The sequence below is a fragment of the Hermetia illucens genome, chromosome 3 (genome assembly GCF_905115235.1).
Source record: "Hermetia illucens chromosome 3, iHerIll2.2.curated.20191125, whole genome shotgun sequence".
Classification (NCBI taxonomy): domain Eukaryota; kingdom Metazoa; phylum Arthropoda; class Insecta; order Diptera; family Stratiomyidae; genus Hermetia; species Hermetia illucens.
Window position 1 is genome coordinate 39,632,168 of NC_051851.1, and position 21,648 is coordinate 39,653,815.

At 41.2% G+C, this 21,648-nt stretch overlaps 2 protein-coding genes across 2 annotated transcripts in view; both read left to right on the top strand.

Annotated features, from left to right (window-relative positions):
- LOC119651828 (synaptic vesicular amine transporter) overlaps positions 1-6,041 on the top strand; it is a 29,191-nt gene extending 23,150 nt beyond the window's left edge. Inside the window, exons 7-9 of the mRNA XM_038055621.1 lie at positions 5,361-5,574; positions 5,634-5,758; positions 5,831-6,041. Of these exons, the coding sequence (XP_037911549.1) occupies positions 5,361-5,574; positions 5,634-5,758; positions 5,831-5,929 (438 nt within the window). The 3' untranslated portion in view covers positions 5,930-6,041. The remainder of the gene's footprint in view (positions 1-5,360; positions 5,575-5,633; positions 5,759-5,830) is intronic.
- Positions 6,042-13,114: 7,073 nt separating this feature from the next.
- On the top strand, positions 13,115-20,554 carry LOC119653005 (outer dense fiber protein 3-like protein 2). The gene is made up of 4 exons (XM_038057433.1): positions 13,115-13,411; positions 13,481-13,699; positions 19,735-19,921; positions 20,079-20,554. The coding sequence occupies exons 1-4, from the start codon at positions 13,387-13,389 to the stop codon at positions 20,344-20,346; spliced, it is 699 nt and encodes a 232-aa protein (XP_037913361.1). The 5' UTR covers positions 13,115-13,386; the 3' UTR covers positions 20,347-20,554.
- Positions 20,555-21,648: the final 1,094 nt, after the last annotated feature.

Consider the following 21,648-nt stretch of genomic DNA (forward strand, 5'->3'; position numbering starts at 1 on the left):
GGCAAAAAGGTCGGACCTAGTCTTCACTGCCAGTTTCAAAGCTCGGTTGGGGATGCCATCCAAACCTGGGGCCTTGTTGTCACCGACCCTACCACATATTTCCAGCAGCTCCTTCACAGTTACAGGCGGTATTATGCCGTCATTTGGCTGGACAAAAACTTTTCCCCTATTTTCGTGGTGAGGGAACAGAGTGGTAACAATCTGTTTCAGGAGGCGCGGACAGGTCACCTGGGGTGATTTCCGCAGCCTTTTCATCACCACTCTGTAAGCCTCGCCCCAAGGGTTTATGTCGGCATGATCGCACAGCTGTTTGAAGCAGTTTTTTTTGCTCCTCCGAATGGCTTCCTTTAGGCGGCCACGCAATTGCTTGTGTGCCTCCTCTCGACCGTCGCCACCGGGTTTTCCCCTGAGTCTCTGGCAAAGCCTCCTTGCCCGAAAACATGCGGCTCGCAAACTTGCGATTTCATTGTTCCACCAGTAGTTGGGTTGCCTACTGGGGAGCAATCGCCTTCTGGGCATAGTAGCATCGCATGCTTCTTTCCAGCCGTACCATTCAGGGATATGTCGGATTTGAGCATCGCGGAAAACGTGTCCCCCTCGAACGCTTTCACTGTCCAGCCAAGCATACCACCCGGGATTTTGCGAAAACTCTTTTTCGAGCTCGATCCGCCCTTGATCTCTATGCAGATTGCCTGGTGGTCGCTGTGAGAATAGTCCTCACTGACATGGCAAGCGATTCTACTGGCTAAAGTGGCACTCACATATGTCAGGTCCACTATAGACCCTAGGCCCCTTCCCCGGAAAGTGTACGAAGACCCAACATTCGCCAGTACCACGTCCAGCTCCGCGAATGCTTCGAGGAGAACACGTCCCCTCACATTAGTTATCCGGCTGCCCCATTCAAGAGCCCACGCATTGAAATCGCCTCCTATTATGATCGGCCAACGACCTCTTGCATCCAAAACAAGAGTAGCAAGCATATATATAGTTCAAAAAGCCCACGGACCCTCTTCCCGCCCAACCGGACCGAGGGGCGACCAACCTAAGGATGGGCTGAAGGCAACATCCAAAGGCCCGCATCACAGCGATGATGCGTTTTAACGCAAAGTGTGTGCGACCATGCGAAAATGTATTGCTACATCCCGATTGTCGCAAACACTTCAGCCAATGACGCGGAGGCTCTACACTACAGAGACATGGATCTTATATTGAAGACAGTGCGGATCAAGACTGAAACCCATTAGGTCAGATTGTTACCGGACAGGACTCTTCGGACTATAGCACAGGTTGCAAGGATAACTGCTTTTTGCATCTCCATGTATAGTCCAGCCCTAAGATCGAGCGTTTTCAGCGCTTTATGTAAGTTCTGCGGGACTAATCCCGTCGCTGAAATTATTACTGGGACTACTTCGATCTTTTGTAGTCTCCAGGTCTGCTTCATATCATCTGCCAAGGGGCCGTAGTTCCGGATTTTTTCGTGCTGTTTTTCAACAGTGTTCCGGTCCAACGGTACGGCTACATCGATTATAAAGCACGCTCGTTCTTCCTTCAGAAGCAGAACTAGATCGGGTCTGTTATGATTAACACTGTGGTCGGTGGCAATAGTGTGGTCCCACAGTAGTTTGACCCGATCATTTTCCAAGATTCTCTGCGGAGTATACTTATAGTAAGGATGGTAGGTTGCCACTAAGTTATACTTCAACGCAACGGAGTTATGACGATTGGTGTACTCGGTACTGCTCAACATCCTGCACGCAGATGTTATGTGCTGGATGGTCTCCTCTTCACAGTTGCATAACCTACAACTGGAGTTGGTGATTGAGGAGTCGTGAAGAATGTACCGTTTATAATTTTTTGTTGGGAGCGAAGCATCCTGAATTGAAGTTAGGAATGCTTCGGTCTCATAGAAAAGTACACCATTTGTCAACCATTTGTTGGAGGCTTCGATGTCAATGCCTGACAACAACAAATTTTTTATATGACCTCCGTGAATGGGTTTCTCTTTCCACATGTCGATCTTCTGTTGGACTGAAGTAACATTCGACATGGGATCCCATTCTCTGCTTCTCAAGTTCAAAGGAGATAATTTATTATCTGCCATGACGGTAGCCTGATGTATTTGGCTAGAGGATTGTTTCTCGTAGAAAAACTCACGAAGAGAATGCACTTGATTGTAGTGCATCGTTTTTAAATCAAGTACCCCCTTCCTCCCTGATGACGTGGGATAGTGATCCTCAATTTTTCGGCAGCTCTATTGTGCATGTTGTTGTTTGCAAGAACTACCCTTACCCGTCTATTGACAGATTCTAAATCAGTATTACTCCACTGTATCACACCGAAAGTGTATAGAAGGACGGGAATGGCGAAGGTGTTGATTGCCATGATTTTATTTTTCCCGTACAGCTCAGTTTTAAGGACAAGATCCAGACGCCGTTCAAATTCCCCCAGCAACTTAGATTTGATTATTGCCACAGCAGGTGTTGTTGCTTGCAATATGCCGAGGTATTTGTAGACGTCGTCCGAATCCATGCCCTCAATTCGGATGTTATTTTGGCTGTATCCTTCGTTGTCGGTGTGTTTTCCCCGAACAATTGTTTTTATGCGACATTTCTCCAAACCCAACTGCATGTCGATATCCCTGCTGAACTGGATGGTGATGTCCAGCAAGGAGCGAAGTTGGTTCTCGTCTTTGGCATACAATTTGATGTCGTCAATGTACATCAAATGGCTTAATGTACATTTGGACAATATGCCATGCTTGACTTGGAACCCGTATTTGCTTTCATGCAAAAGATGGGATAGCGGATTCAAAGCCAAACAAAACCACAGTGGGCTTAGAGAGTCGCCTTGGAAAATGCCACGCCTGATTGGTATCTCTCCTGATGTTTGCGAAGATACCGATAGCTTCGTGCTCCAATTCTTCATTACTGTTCTCAGTAGAAGAACAACATTCGGGTTGATTTTATACAAGCGTAACACTTGTAGTAACCACGAATGTGATATGGAGTCAAAGGCTGATTTATAATCGATGTAGGCTGTCGAGATGTTTCGTTTTTGGTGGACAGCCTGCTTTACAGCTACCGTATCGATTATAAGCTGTTCTTTGCAGCCTCGGGAGCCTTTTGCGCATCCTTTTTGCTCCTCAGCTATCAATTTATGAACATCAAGATGTTTTAAGATGTTCGCGCACAGAACTGAAGTGAAGACCTTGTAGATGGTAGGAAGACAAGTAATTGGTCGACATTTTGAAGGGCAAGAGACACCCTGTTCCTTGGGGATGAGGAAAGTTATCCCCTATATATATATACCTGCTGTGGCAATACTTAAATCTAAGTTGCTGGGGGAATTTGAGCGGCGTCTGGATCTTCTCCTTAAAACTGAGCTGTACGGGAAAAATAAGATCATGGCAATCAATACCTTCGCCATTCCCATCCTTCTATACACTTTCGGTGTAATACAGTGGAGTAATACCGATTTGGAATCTGTCAATAGACGGGTAAGGGTAGTTCTTGCAAACAACAACATGCACAATAGAGCTGCCGAAAAATTGAGGATCACTATCCCACGTCATCAGGGAGGAAGGGGGGTATTTGATTTAAAAACGTTGCACTACAATCAAGTGCATTCTCTTCGTGAGTTTTTCTATGAGAAACAATCCTCTAGCCAAATACATCAGGCTACCGTCATGGCAGATAATAAATTATCTCCTTTGAACTTGAGAAGCAGAGAATGGGATCCCATGTCGAATGTTACTTCAGTCCAACAGAAGATCGACATGTGGAAAGAAAAACCCATTCACGGAGGTCATATCAAAAATTTCTGGTGTTGTCAGGCATTGACATCGAAGCCTCCAACAAATGGTTGACAAATGGTGTACTTTTCTATGAGACCGAAGCATTCCTAACTTCAATTCAGGATGCTTCGCTCCCAACAAAAAATTATAAACGGTACATTCTTCACGACTCACTCACTCAATCACCAACTCCAGTTGTAGGTTATGCAACTGTGAAGAGGAGACCATCCAGCACATAACATCTGCGTGCAGGATGTTGAGCAGTACCGAGTACACCAATCGTCATAACTCCGTCTGCAAGATTCTCCATCAAAACCTTGCGTTGAAGTATAACTTAGTGGCAACCTACCATCCTTACTATAAGTATACTCCGCAGAGAATCTTGGAAAATGATCGGGTCAAACTACTGTGGGATCACACTATTGCCACCGACCACAGTGTTAATCATAACAGACCCGATCTAGTTCTGCTTCTGAAGGAAGAACGAGCGTGCTTTATAATCGATGTAGCCGTACCGTTGGACCGGAACACTGTTGAAAAACAGCACGAAAAAATCCGGAACTACGGCCCCTTGGCAGACGATATGAAGCAGACCTGGAGACTACAAAAGATCGAAGTAGTCCCAGTAATAATTTCAGCGACGGGATTAGTCCTGCAGAACTTACATAAAGCGCTGAAAACGCTCGATCTTAGGGCTGGACTATACATGGAGATGCAAAAAGCAGTTATCCTTGCAACCTGTGCTATAGTCCGAAGAGTCCTGTCCGATAACAATCTGACCTAATGGGTTTCAGTCTTGATCCGCACTGTCTTCAATATAAGATCCATGTCTCTGTAGTGTAGAGCCTCCGCGTCATTGGCTGAAGTGTTTGCGACAATCGGGATGTAGTAATACATTGTCGCATGGTCGCACACACTTGGCGTTAAAACGCATCATCGCTGTGATGCGGGCCTTTGGATGTTGCCTTCAGCCCATCCTTAGGTTGGTCGCCCCTCGGTCCGGTTGGGCGGGAAGAGGGTCCGTGGGCTTTTTGAACTATATATATATATATATATGAAAATAAGGAAATGCAATTCAAGTAGAATCCATTCGCTATTTGAGCTTGTTCTGGAATGTGCATCTCTTTTCTTAGCAATTGCATCTTGGAGGGATGTAAGGCTTTAATTGCATTAAGCAGAATGAACATAAAGGACAAATTACTTCACTTCTTTGTGAAGTACAGGATATTTGAATAATTCCGTCTTTCCTATTGTTGTTTTTTGCCATTATTTTCCATTTTTAAGGGAACTATAATTCAGTTTCAATGCCACCATATTTAAACCGCTTAATTCCATTAAAATATGATGGAATACCCGACATACAATTGTAAATTACACCAATTAATTGCATGATGAAGTATTTATCTTTTAATGACCTCAAAATAGTCAACGGAAATGAATTGAAATTTGGATTTTTTTTTATCTGATATTTTTTTTTTATTTTGTTTATATTTTGCTTATATTATATTCTTATATTCTGCCACCCCAATCAAACCCTAATTTTACCATTATTTTTTTTATCTTTTAGATTCCGGATGCCACAACAGTATATAGACTGTTGCTACCACACTTCGGTTTGGGATTAGGGATAGGAATAATTGATGCAGCGTTGGTTCCATTATTGGCTTCATTTGTTGACACCAGTCTGAATGACGACGAATCAACAACAAGCGACTCCATGTCTAGTTATGGAACAGTTTATGCAATACAGCAGACATCTGTGAGTCTGGCATATTGCTTAGGTAAGCTAAGTTTTAAAAGAAGAAAGGTCCTTACGAATTCAACTGAACAATTATTTCAGCTCCGTTATTTGGAGGCGAATTAGCCGAAGCTATTGGTTTTCCCTGGTTGATGCGGCTAGTAGGTCTCATTAATATCCTTTATGGTCCAGTATTGTTATTACTTTATTCACAAAGTAAAGGAAAGGTAGAGTAAAATTCACAAACCACAGTATTAGATTATGAGACTTTGAGTGAAACATAATTTTGAAATTTGCAGCCAACTTCTTCCGACAAAAGCAATCAAATGCTACTGGGTGGAGCAACTGATGAAGCCTCTAATGATTATAAAAGATTGTATAATACTGTTACTGAATAATGTGTAATTTGAAAGGTTTTTAAATTTTAATGTTTTCATGCAATAAAAGCTTTAATATCCTATTGTATTATATGTATAAACATATCTGTTGTATTAACATACAATTTCTAGATTTGATAATTTTTCTTACTTGACAGCTGTCAGTTTATAATTTTATTTGATATTATTCTAAGTCTCTAAAAGTAATTATTTACATATTTAACCATATGATGGCTTTAGAATATTATTAAGTTTTCTTTTTCTATGGTACCCAAGTCAAATGCCGGTCCTTGCTTCTCGAAGTGTTTGTTTTCATTATTCTGGAACGCGCGGTTGCGTCCTCCAATTTTGAAAACTAAGCTGCGTGTAACTTGCATTCTCTACTGATTCCTCCCATGCGTTCGGGGGTTTTTCTGAAGGTCGTTTACTTTCCATCTTGCCTTTGAGTAGGTGCCTGGGAATTCTTCGGTCACCGATACTCTCTACATGGCTTGCCCATCGCAACTTCCGTCGTCCACCCTCACTGGGCCTAAGATTCTCCTGAGGGCAGGGTGCTCGAAAGCATTGCTTTTTTGCTCTATGGTCTGGTTCATCCTCCACTTTTCACTGCCTTTAAGTCCGCTCTGTACGTTTAGCTCGGCCTGTCAGTTACGCTTGAAGAGTCAGTAGTTGACAGGTGGCCGTAACGTGAAGGGGTGCTGTTGGTCTGTCAGTTTTTACTACCGGTGTTTGAATGAAAGATGATTCGGCCACCCGGCCAAACATGTTTGTTTAGGCTTTGGGGCGAGAATTTCATTTTTATTTAGTTCGTGAGCGAGAAAAACTGTAAACTGACCCGGCTGACCCTGACCAATGTGCGAGGCCAGGTAAAAGCAGCAGGATCACTCTCGAGACCATTCGACATCAACAACGGTTTAAGACAAGGGGATCCCCTATCAGACCTCCTCTTTGATCTGGCCCTTGAAAAAGTGATCCGTGATGCTGAAGTAAATGCGAGGGGCCCGATCCTCTTTAAGTCCACCCAACTACTGGCCTATGCTGACGATATCGACATCATGCCTTCATTCAGATCCAGTAAGTGGCGCGAGATCTTGGACTACCCATCAATGAAGGCAAGGCAAAATATATGGTGGTAACGTCAGCACCAAAAACCAACCAACCAACAACGTCAAATCGCACTGGTCAAACGGAAAGAATTTTCCTGTCGTCTTCCTACCTTCTCTTGTCTGACAGGAAAAGAATATCTGCTCCAAGTCCTGCAGAACTCAATCCAATTATTGAATAATTAGGAAAAGTACCCATTTGATCTGTACGTGTATTCGTCCTATGACCCATGGCCCTAGGTGAGAATATAGTTGCTTTCAGTGAAATCACCCTTTAATTTAATGAACCAGCTTGTAGGTCTAACTATCCTACCACCTACTACTAAACTACTTAAAGATCCTTGTCCTCACACCGCTTTTCAAATTTGATGCTGAAGATTTGGGCTTTGCTACATATGTAAATATTAGTTCTTTGGTCTCCCAAAATATCGATTAGCTTTACTCCCCGCGATGACCAATTCTGCATCATTTAAATGATTCTTTAAGCAGGACAACTATAAGGATAGCCCTTTTGTTGACTGCAATAAGATTTTATTCATTATACATTCCGGCATTTGGAAACAAACCTGGAAAAGGGTTGGTTGCATTTTTTCGGAGAAGTCGGCAATAGACTTTTGAACAAAATTAAATTGGTTGTGCAATTTCGAGGATAGATCGCCTAGAAACTTTAGATATCAACATCAGCTTCTGCTGCTTCCAAAATGCAGGAAAGATTTCCTCTGACACTCGCTACGAAAAATTTGGTTGTTCTACCCATGGCTCAACCCATCAATGGCTACTTTCACAGGCCAGCCTGTTGTCCTACTAGAGTATGTGGATCGCTTACCTTGTGGTTCTCTTCATAGTTGATCCATTTGCAAACATCATGTTTAACAGAACAAAAGCTTCTTATAAACTCATCTATTTTCCCCACGCATTTAAGTTAACGCAAATTGCCTTTTGAGTTTCACCCATTTATAGAAGACACGACTATCAAGCATATTATCGAATTTCGATCATGTGAGACTTGGAAGGCTGTAGAACCTGTAAACATATAGAACACTTATCTTCCCACACGTATAGCCAATTGACAACTAGGTCATGTAACCTTTTATAACTTAATGAACACACACTCAGTACCGAAAAGTTGGTGGGCCAAAAAATTCTGCAGGATTCGCAATTCATTGTCTGTTTACCATGCGTGTGTGAACAGCCCGACGATCCGGTGAAAAGCAATGCATCTTTCCTGGAGGTGGGTGGTGGGTTAACCAAATCTTTCTTAGTAGCTCAACATGTTTTTTCTGAGAAACACGGTGGAAAGGAAATTGTCAGGCAGACATAAAGAGTAGCAATGCAATCGTTTTGCAGGCAGGAAGGTGCATGTGGTTTTGCCGAAGCAGCTTTTTTCTGAGAAAGATTTTGTAGATGAGAAGCGCCGTAGAAGGGAAATTTTTGCGCAGAAGTAAATAGCTCCAAGAAGATCATTATTACAGGCAAGTTTACGTTGTGGGCAGGAAGTTCCAGCGTTTTTCGTTTGCTCGATAACTGCAGAAAGCGGAAGTACTGCGATTTTCCAGCATTATCAGAAGAGCGCCTTGGTTACGCCGAGTTTAAGCTAATATCTAATCCTAAACATGCCAGAATCTGGAGAAAGCATAACATAGTGCATCGCTAGTCAAATTTTGCCATTTTCACGTTTTTCCGAGCCTTAGCATACACTTGACACATTTTAGGAGTTTCAATGGAGAAGAAAAATCACAAAATATGTATACATACGTCATGCGATTTTAAATCTAGTTTAGAACGCATTGTGAAGGCGTAGTTTGTTGCTTAGTCAATGGCTTGGTGATGGCCATTGTGGGTACCTATCAGCTTCAGTTATCCCGTTAATTCACGGCAAAGGATAGGGGGATTGATACCCAAGATAGAGCGCAAAAATTGGGAGTCGTTTGCTGAACCAATACTAGAAACTCTACTGCCAGATACTATCTCTACCTCCACGTGGTGATTGCTGCGAATTCATTCTTAACTACAGACGACAGACAAAATCAGTTTTCCGCACCTAAACTGTGCTAATTTGTTTGCCAGGTTAGGGGTTGGGCAATGCTGACAACACTATATGGAAAACTACCTGGTACGAAACCACGGAAGGATCTTCAGTCTGACCTGCCAACATAAAGACTGATCCTACTAAGAAAAACCCATAATTAAGTTCTCTGAAACACTTTTAAGGAAGAAATGGATACCGCAATAACCGCAACTACTAAATATATTTTGGATGTGAAGCATCGACAAATGACTTTCTCAACCATCTGAAAAACATTATCATTGGTGCGACCACTAACATATTTAGCCCCAGTCACAAAAAAGGCGTAACTATTGGTTCTACAAAAGAATGTTGCATATCGAGTAACGGGAAAGACTGAGAAAACCAACAGGTCTATGAAGGATGAAGCTATATATACTTCGATGCTAATCACGCTGAGACAAAGAGTGAAATCTGACTTCCGACCGTATTGGCAGATTAGAGTGATGGGTTGAATATTTTGACGGAAGGCTTGAGTACCAGAATATCGGCGGGTTGATGATTGACCTATGACACCTATACTGACGATATTGACATAACTCAACATAAACTGTCTTCATCCAGATTGAGAAGGCAGTGGCTATACATTAATGAAGGTAAGACAAAATACTTGATGGCGACATCAGCACCAAAGACACAAGAAACAGCGAAGCCTATGCTACGATGAAATTGATGACCGATTTCACTATAGTTTAGCTGTGGATAAAACCTGGCCCAATGTAGTGAAAGAGTCACGTAAACGATCCATCATGGCAAGCTAATGGGGACAATACCTTTGAAGTTGGAAGTCGAGTGCGGCCTTTGAATTCTTTCAGTCAAGACCGATTGACATAAAATTTGGTGGATTTAAAGTGCGCAGTTTCGAGAAAAATGTGATTTACCCCCAATCATATTTTTTCCGAAACCACGCACTTTAAATCCACCAAATTTTTAGAATTTATTACGAGGGCTCAAAAATAGTAGATTCTCAAAAGATTCGACTTGTGTGTATGTGTGTTTGTTGTGGGGGAGAAGCTATAGCCTCTGAGGATTCAGGTCGTGGTGGTAGTACTCGACTCCTTCCACCCTTAGGATCGCACATACTTTGGCTTGAAAAACCTTTGCATAATGTCCCACTTCTCGTTTTTATTCGAGAGGTAGGCTCCCGCTTCAGAGCCCTGTTCTGTTTTTGAGCCATCGGTGTAGAAGACTTCCGTATATCGCGCCACGCATTCCTCTGGAACTTCCCAGTTTTATTTTCAGAGTAACTTTATATCTTCTAAAAAACAGATGTTTGGAGACCCGAGAATCAGAAGCCATTGTGAGAACTGAATTCACTTTTGCCAGTAACTCTTCCAAAGCTCTGTGCCCCTCACGTTCGTTGTATCCCCATAGATCTAATCGAATTAGTCTATGAACTGTTCTCATTGCAGTGATTTGAATAAATGTATCCAGGGCTGTAGCTTGAGTAAATCATTTAGAGCTGCGCCGAGAGTCGGCTGTCCACACTGTACCTACAAAGAAAAGTTCATTCATTTTGTTATTAAATATGCGTTGTTTTTATTCAGTATCATTTCTACATAAAAACCGTTTAAAAATATGCATTTTAAAGGTTTTGTGTAAAGCAAAACCTTATTAAAATCGATTTACTGTCTGTCTGTCTATCAACGCACTTTTCCCCAAAACGCCGGAACCGATCCGAACGAAATTTGGTAGACAGATAGGAACTATGAAATCCCTCGCATATAGTGGGTGAAATTTAGGTGGAGTTTGAAGGGGGCTGCTGACACATGCAAAGGGGGAATTGAAATTTTTTTTCACCGGATATAGTCGTGTAGGGTATCAAATGAAAGGTCTCGATTAGTACTTTCCGAAACTGATATTAGTTTTGATATTTGTTGGAAAGGTGGGGAATGCGGGTGTCGAAAGTGATCATCTCTTTAACGGGCCCATTCTCAGAAACTACCTTTCCGAAAAATCAGAAAAAATCAAAGGGCTGCCACTATATGGTACCTAAGCTCCGAAATACCCTCCATACCGATATCTTTTCAAATAGAGTTAAGAATAGTATATTACTTTAATTTTTTGTAATTGGCTGCGAAAACCCCCTTAAGTTCATCTTAGCACTACGTAGCAGTGATGTAGTATCATATAATATAATATAGAGCATGATCCTACCAAGTCTCGTGGAAATCGTCCAATTACTAACAAAGTTATAATAGGCCAACGTTGTCACTTCTTTGGAAATTCAAGATTTTAAATGTCAATATCAACCGAAAGTGAATATTCTCACATAATATATGCGTATATTACGTGCTATGTACTAATGGGATAAATGCACACTCAAATGTATTTATAAAAGGAATACAAAAAACCTTTCATACTTGAAGAGACCAGCTTTCATTTGCTCGGCTTGTTTCTGTGTGTTGTAGGTTAACTTCTTCGCATTTGTTAATAATATTAAACTCCGGGTGTGAAGCGTATGAGGTCGACTATTATCAATACAATGCTTTCCATCAAATGATTTATTTAAATCGCTTCCTAAAAAATAGAGAGCAATACAATTTTTAACTATATTCACACGGAATTGTCATGCACTCATCGCTCCTCACATAGGGAAACACAAAACCATTTATACCTGAAGCGTCAAGCTTTCGGTTTCCCGACTTGTTTCATGAAAAGGCGATATGTTTGAAAATGAATAACTCGAAAACTACTACTTGTACGAAAAATTTTTATAAGACATTTTTTGCTTAGAATCGACCATTTAATCGATTTCTTCGATTATTTCGTATATAAAATTTTCTACCCTCGAGAAGGGGTGCCACTCTCCCCGGGGGGAATCGCATATCGGTGCTATATAGCTTTTCTTTCTCCTCTACTCCCACCCCAAATTTCATGTCAATCGGTCTTGACTGAAAGAATTCAGAGGTTGAAAGTTTCAATGACGGAACTAATGGTTGAGAAAGAAGTCGGGGCAGACCGTCTCAGATGGAGCTATGGCGGAAGCCAGGATGTCAAACAATTGCTAGAGAGCTCGGTGCAAAATCGGAATATTTGAAGTTCATTATTAAAGCAGACCGGCTAGACCGGACACTGGCACGGCTGTGCCGATTGTTGATATGAAATGCATTCACGAAACCTTATTTAGTCAATTGCTGCACTTAATACGGACTCAAATTTCTTGAAATGAACTCCGTGCTTTTAGTTGGTAATAGTCAACTCCGGTAATCATCCCTTAAGTTCATTATACAATCGCCGGTTATGCTGTCGTTTTCAAAAAGTTGGAAAATGGTCAAGTGAAAATGGAAGTAAAACGGCGATCAAATGCAATATTTTCGGTTTGGCTCTCAAAGCTAATCAAATGCTCTAGCTGGCAGCATACTGTCTCAATAATTCAAACCAACACTCTATTCACTGATATTTATGGCAACAAACGTGAGCTGAATTCATTTGATAAAGCCGCTTAGACTGGTTGGGCTAGCTTCATTTTTTTGAATGCTATTACTAACAAAAAAGTTTGTTGCTCGAGTCGCACGTAATATCAATATTATTATATTTTGCTTCGAGGTAAATAATGTTTTCGCACCTGAATTGCACCGTTTCGTTAAGCTTTGCTAGTTCTAATAGTATATAGTATTCAACTTGCATCTCGCAGATCGTATGCATACAAGATGCAGTCATAAGTAAACTACTGAGCGGGAACTATGTTTTCCATGCCAATGGAGATTACCCTCAACTGTTTCACAATCATAAAAACAACTGCATCTTTTTTTAAAAACCCTGTTGACTTATCTCTTCGAAGATATGCCAATGGAAAGCTTTGTGAATCTTGTGCCAACCCAACCCGCAACCACGTTACACCCAAAAGTGCGAGCCATTTCTGCCTAGCGAAACTACAATTAGCACGCAGACTGTTTGGATTGGATTCATTAGCAGCAACTGATCATAATTTCTAATCAGTTTTCACTGCAAAATTCTCCATGCATTGCTCATCGCCAGTCTTGAACTTGAGCCAGTGCAAAATCTTCAACTGAATCTTATCACGTTGGCCATTAACCGCGAACACATACCAGCTTTACAGGTGGTTGAAAATAATCTGACTGTGCAAAGTTCCCCCAAAAATTATGCTGAAATGTTAGCAAAAGTGTTTTTACGGATCAGAGTAACGTTTCATGTGACAAACCCTTCATGACATATTCGTCTAAATTCGTCGTCAGCAAAAAGGGCCGGATAAAAACATTAGATTAGTTTTTTAAATAAAATTTTAAAGTAATTTATTTTTTTTCTTCAACGAGAAAATTACGTATCTATAACTTGTGCTTTGAGAAATGGCAGCCACTTTATATGCTACGGGTGAGAATTTCTTCCAAGTTTTTTGCAGTGTGAAGTAGTTAGTAAAAATGAAAAATTCTTCCACCCCAGGTCCCGGACCAGGTGCCTATGCTCTTCCCACTCTGGTTGGCTACGACCACCACGATGCCAGGAAACTTCGGATGCCTCAATATTCATTCGGACTGAAAAACACCTTGAAATCAGTAACCACGGGTCCGGGCCCCGGAGCTTATATGTTGAATGACTTCACAAGATATGGCGGAAAGTATTCTCCGGCCTACTCAATGGGGATGAGGACACAAACTAGAAGTAAGTGGATCTAATTGCAAAATGTGTAAATTGTGGAAGGTTGTATTTGCAAAAAAAATAACATAAAGTCCATTTCTTTCTTATTTTGAAGTGAAGTTAAGGATTTCTCGGGGGTAGTCAGTGTTTTAATGAAGAATGTGGAAGATAAAAGTCTTTTAGTGATTTTAAGACACCATTTTCGAAATAATTCCAAATTTTTTGAGTGGTTTTTGTGTATAAAGAAAGAGCCTTTTCTAAATATTCACACGTGTCTGTGGTTCCGAAAACAAAACATACAGTTTCAATTAAGCAAAAATGTTTTTAATCAACCCTTTCACAAACCTTTCCACTTTTTTTCATAATTTTTGCAACCTTATGCTCCTCTATCGAAATTTTGTGCAGAAAAGTAATATATTAAAGAATTTTTGGAAACACATATAATTGTAAATTATTGGCAAGATAACTCGCACTACGTCCTCAAAGAACTATTGGTAATAGTTTACGTATAAACTATAATATATCGTTCAAGCCTATATCCGATATATCAGTTCCATACTTCCAAGTGTTTCAACCCGGCATCCAATCCAATATTCTCGCAGGTGCCTGAATCTGTACTGAATATTGTCCCAGGCCATGTGTGGAAATTTTGTTATTCTCCTCACAGAATCTGCAGACAGTGTCCGTAGATATCACTAGCTTCCTCTGACGATACTATAATCGGCAGGTTTAAACACTCATTTGAGACCCTCAGTTCTTCATCTTTTTTTAGCGTAGCAATGAACCCATTTCTGATTCCATAGAATGGCTGCGCCAATGTGTAGCGGCCTCCCTGCTCTTTTCCTGGCCAGCTCGTCTGCTGCCTCATTGCCTTCTAAACCAATGTGGGTTGGAACCCAGAGTATCTGACAGTTTCAGATCTTATTGAGCGAACCGAGCGTGTTCTATATCAGGTTGGAATTCATCTGGTCGGACCTAAGTACCTTAATATCAGGTTGGTTGTCGATTACAATAGCAATGTTCTGACCCTTAAAGTTTCTATTGAGGTTGAAGGAGGCACATCTTTTTACGGAGTATATTTCCGCCTAGAATATGTTAGCATGCTTACCCATTAGTTCAAAGTAAGTTTTCCTTGGACCAATTACCCCGGCGCCTGCTCCCTCTACTCAGTGTATTAGGTAATCAGTTGTTCTTTTAAGCCATATATTACAACCACTCTCTCCCAATTTGCCACGTTACTTCAACGTGTCTTATCGAAATAAAACCTCGTCATGTTATCCCTTGGTAGTATCAGTAATTCGTAGTACCGCCTAGAAAGATTTAAACAGATCTTCGCCTCACTAATACTCCTGGCCATTCTGAAGATTGTCCTCCTTGCCGGGATTTGTATGTATAGATGGAGAAGAGTTAATCCCAGAAGGACCTCCAGGGATGTCGTTGATAACGTCCTCATTACCTCACTGATACACATGCAAACCAGTCTTTGAAGTCTGAATAATTCCTTGGCTATTGCGTTACTATTGCAGTATTGTAGTATATCCAAAGCAAGATCTTCGGGGTGTCACACCATTTTTTCCCTGCTATGGATCTGCAAGTCATCACGGGGTAAAGATACTAATAAATGTACTTACTTGACTACGGCATAGAAGGGCTTTTGCCAATGCACCTTTCCGTAAACTTTATGATGAGTTGGTTAGGTGGATCTATGCTGTGTTATCAGAAGGAGTGCTGTGTGCTGAAGAGGGTGCTTAACGCTACTTCACACGCCGTTTCTGTGGAATATATTATAATTATTATTCTGTCGAGGGAAGCTGCATTGCGTCCTGAAATAACTATTGTGCCCATTTTACTTAATAACTACAGCATTATCGTCAGGAATTTTAACATATTCTCTACTTCCAAGTATTTCAACTTGTCATCTGATATTAAATATTCTCCCAAGTGCCCCGACCTACTTTGCAAAAGTGCCGGACACCGTTTCATAACGTATATGGAGGTTTCTCCACAAAACCTGCAGATAGTGTCGGTAGATATCCCTAGCTTCCTCAGGTACTAGTTTAGTCCGTAGTGACCAGTGAGTATTCCCACTATAATCCAGAGGCTTTTCTTGGTGAGATTTGAACAATCCAATCTCTTCTTTTTCTAATATCGCAGCTACAAACCCATTTCCGATTATATGGAAGAGTTCTGGATGTTCAGTCTCTCAAGGCATTCCCATACCAATTTGGAATTCAGAATAGCAACAGTCCCTTTGGAGCTTGAAGGAAACACTTCTATCTATGACGTATATTTCCGCCTGGAATATACTAGTGTGCTCACCCATTGGTTCAAAGTACGTTTTCCTTGAACAAATGACCCCGGAGCCTGCTCTCTCTCTGCCGTAAGGGCTCCGTTAGCCTTCTTTTTCTTCAGCCTTTGTTCCTTTCACAAGCGGGTTTAGCTTGTCATGATGTGTTCCGCCATTTTGTTCTATCAAATGCCTGATCTGTATGCAATCGCGAAGCTTTTAAATTCCCATCCAGCGTATCAAACCACCGTTGTTTCGGCCGGTCTTTTGGTCGCTTTCCATCGACTTCGATGTCCAGACCAATCTTGGCAAGTGAATTCTCGTCGACGCGAATTACATGATCATACCATCGAAGATGCCTCTCTCGGTGCAACCCCATATTGATTGCGGATATCATTTCGGATGTGATTAAAACGTGTCAGGCCACTAGTCCAACGCAACATCTTCGTCTCCATTACTACAAATCGCCGTTCATTGCCTTTATCTCGGCCAACACTCAGAACCACAGAGGGTGACAGGATGGATGAAATTGCGGCAAATTTTAGATTTGAGCCGCTCGTTGATATGTAGATCACAAAGAACACCAGTTGTGGAACGCCACTTCGTCTACGTTGCGCTAATGTGGGAAGCGTTTTTATAACGCAGTCCTCCATTGGCTGACAGCATTGACCCGAGATGACAGTGATTGTATCTATTTTATTCAGATTCAATCTGAGACGGTGTTGCATGAGGTAATCGTTCCATTTTTGCACAAGTTGCTCAAGATTATTTTTGCTATTAGATGCTACCAAAACATCATCTGCATAAAGCAGTATATAGGACGCTGAACATTGGATGTCCCGTGTGGCAGGGTTCATAACAAGAACAAAGAGGAGTGATGAGAGGGCGCTTCCTTGATGAACACTGACGGGACACGAAGTGGTCTTGATACACCCGCCACACTTCGAACTTCACTGTTCGGATCGTTGTAGAGCAATTGAACTCAGCGCCCGAGTTCTTCTGGCACTAAGTGTTGTCATCGAGCATACTAGATGAGTTCGTGTGGGACACGATCAAAAGCTTTCTTCAGATCCAGAAATGCAATGTAAAGCGGGCGATGCTTCTCACGGTGTTTCTCTATGAGTAATCACGCAGCGTGTATTGTGTCAGTAGTTCCACAGTTCTTGACAAATCTGTCTTGATTCACGGTTATTTCAATGATTTCGCGAATACGGTTGCCAAGAATGCGTTCAGAAATCTTCATGGTATAGGAAAGTAACCGAATGGAAGGGTAATTTGAACATTCTGCTGGACTACCCTTGTTGTTCCATATTCGAATTACGAAACTAGTCAGATGGTGTTTTACCTTCCTCATTAACCCTCCTTTACCTGAACTTGGGGCCAGCATGCTATGTAAATAGCATGGCGGAGTTGTAAGGGCTCCACTAGTGTAGTTACTGGTTTAAGGTGTATCTTGATGTGACACTCTCCTATTGTGCCTTGTTGCCCTAACGTGTTTCTTATCGAAATGAAGCCTAGTTTTCATGTTATCCCTTGGCATCAGTAATTCGAGATATCGCCTAGAAAGAATATCAATCTTCCTTGGATTTAGGCAGCTCCCTGCCTCGCTTCTGCTGATGGATACTCTATAGATCGCCCTCGTTACTGGGATCTATATGCGCAGATGGAGAGGAGTGGATCCCAGGAGGACTTTTAGGAATGCCGTTGGGCATGGCCATTGCTTCAGGAAATACACGTAAGCCAGTCTTTGAAGTTTGTATGACTCTCCGCCTGTTGTGCTGAATTCACTTCTGTCTGTCCATATTACCCCCTCCCATAGGTATTTATTGGCCTTTCTATTGCATTGTAGATTCAGTGCAGCATTTTCAAGGTGAACCGGTTATTAGAACCGATTCAATGTCTGTCTTTTTTATCCGGAAGTGGAAATCTTCCAAAGAAATTGACACACATATTCCACTGTTTGCAATTTTTAGACACCAAAACCACCCCCTAATTCCTGTCCTTTTCCCCGCGGAATCACCGCAAAGCATTACGTCGTGAGATGGACATGCTCCAACCTCTCTCTTCGCCCATCGATTACATTCGCAGCTGCGGCTTTTTCGCCTCCTCTACCTACCTCAACCTGCGCTGAATCCACCCCACCATGTCGTTCATTGAATTCCAATCTACCTGACACGCAAACATTTTCCCGATTAGATTTTCTGGTGCTAATGTTGCTCCCAATATCCACTCTAGACTCTTCGTGTCCTCTGCAAATCTAGGACAATAGAAGCGGGGATGATCGGACTCCTTATTGTAAACATATTGCAAGTGCTCAGCCTCGCATCTCTTATCACTCCAAGGTATTTGATTGCCGGTTTTGAAGTGATGATATGCTTCCCCATTTTGATACGAACGCGTTTGTGAGAAGCACCGTCCTTATTTTATCCACCGCGGGTGCAACACCTGCATCCTTCAGCCACTTTTTAAAGCAGCCATTGCTTCCGATGAATACAATTCCACATTCGCCAGGTGCCGCTAGCAACTGAGATGTTGAGGATATAATTATACATGATGTTCCACAATAGTGATGCCAGAATAAAACCTTATAAAACCCTGGCTGAGACAATGTATTGTCTGGGCCCATTGTATGCGCATTCAGTTAAGTAGGTAGGTACACCAATCGCAGCCAAAGACCTCCTTATAAGGTTAAAACTGACCGAGTTGAACGTATTTCACACGTCAGGGGTAATCACTGACCAATCCTTGCTAACTCGCTTTATGTGCATCGCATTTTAAGCTAAGCCAGTGACCAGTTTGATAGCGTTGACGGTTGATATGGTCGTACGGAAGTCGGCCTGATAAGCTTCCCAGACTCTTTGCAGCCGGGTTCAATTTTTCATAGATTATTCGCTCAGCATTTTTCCCATAGTGTCCCACAGACCTATAGACCTGTAAGAAGATGGTTCACCAGGAGGCTTACCAGGTTTGGTCTTTTCCCTGTCTCAGCATCCAATCAGCCCAGCATGCTTCAAACAACAACTTAACAGCTAGCTTATGGACTTTGTTTGGTATATCGTCGAGGCACGGCACATTGTCACTTGTTAGATACTAGGATCAAAAGACGGAAGCTTAGCTATTAACGATAAGAGCTTACAAAACTCTTCATTGTGTGTGAATGTGGTGCAATTCCGTTGAGATCTCTGACCTTTTCTGTGATGAGATAGTGGCATATTTTTGTTAGAAATTGCTATAGAAAGACAGAGTTGAGAACTATATCACTGATATTAACTTCTGTTTGAAGACAGTCGAGTGGCTTTTGCCCGTTGTGATTTTTGCCTAAGAGGTCGTGGGGTGGGCTCTCTTCAGACTTTCGATTCCTTCTTAGTATTCTACACGATGTAATCAAACTTTTCGTTGGGTTGCGGAACAACAAAATTCCAGATATTACTTAGGAAACTAAGGGAATTCGGTGACGTGCCCTTATGTGTGCCGCCATGTCCGTTTTTGAAGAGATGCCTCAAAGCTCACATTTCACGCTTGTGCGGTTATGTCGCTGTTATTAATGAATGATTTCGATTCCTTCATCACAAGCGATTAAAGATACAACGCTGTGAGGTGTCATACATTGTAAAGGGTGCACTGATTTTTTTTCTCCCACTTCGAGGATAGTCGTCGACTTCTTAGTGTTAACAACTACCTCTTTTCAATCGCCCAAAATATGTACATTGATTGGGTTAATTAATCAGTTAAAATGAAACATTACCAAAATAAATTATATTTTCGTTTTTAGGTAAAGATATTGGTCCTGGTCCAGGTGCTTATGCAGTGCAAAATTTGAAAAATTTCAGAGGTCCCTCTCCGCCAGCCTACACTATGGGAATAAAGACTGTCCAATCGCAAAAACACAATATTCCTGCACCAAATCAATACATGGTTAATGTAAATTTTGTGAAGCGTTCCACTCCTGCGTACAGCTTGTGAGTATTACAGAGCAAATTCTTCTGATATATGCGTTTACATATAAATATATGTTAGATATACATACATTACATATATTTATATACAGATGGCTCAGTTTGCTCAACTATTTATTTCCATTTGTTCCTCAGTAAATTCTTAATATTATTTTTGTAGAGGGCTTAAAACACGCATACTGGGAAGTAAGTCCCAATCACCAGGACCAGCAGCATATCGCGCCTCAGAAAATTGTACAGTCTATCGATGTCCTCCTGCCTACTCAATGACGTCAAGGCGCGATGGGATCAAAACAAAGGGATACCAGCCAGGACCAGATCAATATAATCTTCAAGGCTATCGTCCTGGTCGCACTGGACCACAATTTTCATTTGGTGTTAAACATTCGCCTTATGCTCCACCGCTTGTTGTTGAATGTGATAATTAAGAAATTGAGTAAAAAGCGAGCGGCCTTAGTCAATTTTTGAAGTCCACAGTTAGAGAGAGAGAGTAGTGCATAAAAAAATTGAAAGAAAATTTATTTTTTACTTTAGAATAAAAATTACCTTTTGCACATTTATTGTGAATGTGCTAAACAAGACTGGCCTGAAGATTGGTTATTGTAATTGAAAATTCTAGTTTTATTTTTTCTGGGGGAAGGAATTTTAATTCCACGAAAAGTGTAAATAAACTTTTTTAATAAAATATCTTTTGTCTTTTGCAATCTTAGTTATAAATAAACTAGGTATATACAGCATTTTCACCTCTAATTAACGACATCCCCAATGAAACTAGGAACTTTTCAAATCAAATATGTAGCTGACTTTCCATATGATAACATTTTTTCGAATCAAATTAATGGAATCAAGTTATCACGTAATTTGAAGATACCAGGGCCGTCGGAATCGTCTCTCATAGCAGAGATAAATATAGTTCGGGAAGCTTTCTGTGGTTTGAATTCTCAGCCTCAATGTCTCGTCTTTGATGAATGGAACTCCCAAGTTCTAAAACCTTGACAACCTCGCAGCTCTCCAAAGCTGAATTTTATAGGGCCAAATATGCTATGTGTGCTCTGATCAGCATTTTATATTCGTTATAACTTGGACTGCATATTTAGCTGCCTGACCTTTGCCCTAGGAGTAGCGAGTTTCCTAGATATTAGTCCGGCCTTTATATGTGGATCTGTGATAAAAGAATGAAATAATTGTAAATAATATTGAAGATAAAAAAATTCCAGTTCAGGCTTAAGCAGACCGAAGCAGAATTAATTTTCATTGTAGGATTGAGCGAGTTCTTAGTCTGTTATACATCCATGGTGAAAGTTAAAAAATTGTGCGGACATCCATCTCACTTCTGCGTTTCCATTTTCAAATCCATTATAAAACTGGTAAATTTAAAACTCGGAATTGTTTAACCAAATTTAGCGGAATAAGACCTTTCAAAAAGCTAGTACCACCAATCAATTATACACCTAATTTCAGATTTGTCTCATATTGAATACTCCATAGGTAGTAGTATCCTCACAATTCTGATAAGTGGTAACTGTGTCCTTAACGAGGACCACAAACCTCCATGTAGTAAAGCCCTTACTGGCAAATATGCACATCATAAGGCATTTGTTGTGTTAAATATGTTACCTTTTTCATTTGCGAACCAACCACTTCATCTTCCCTCCAAACTCCTCAAGAATTTAACAAACGGAAAAGCAGAACCATGCTATGAAATGCCAAGAAAGGGTGGGAACTTCGCA

Bases quoted from the DNA above. Each gene is read 5' to 3' on its own strand.
- LOC119653005 (XM_038057433.1), top strand. From the start codon at position 13,387: ATGGCAGCCACTTTATATGCTACGG. The intron at 13,700-19,734 runs GTAAGTGGATCT...TTTCGTTTTTAG, and splicing joins GATGAGGACACAAACTAGAA to GTAAAGATATTGGTCCTGGT. The intron at 19,922-20,078 runs GTGAGTATTACA...TTATTTTTGTAG, and splicing joins TCCACTCCTGCGTACAGCTT to AGGGCTTAAAACACGCATAC.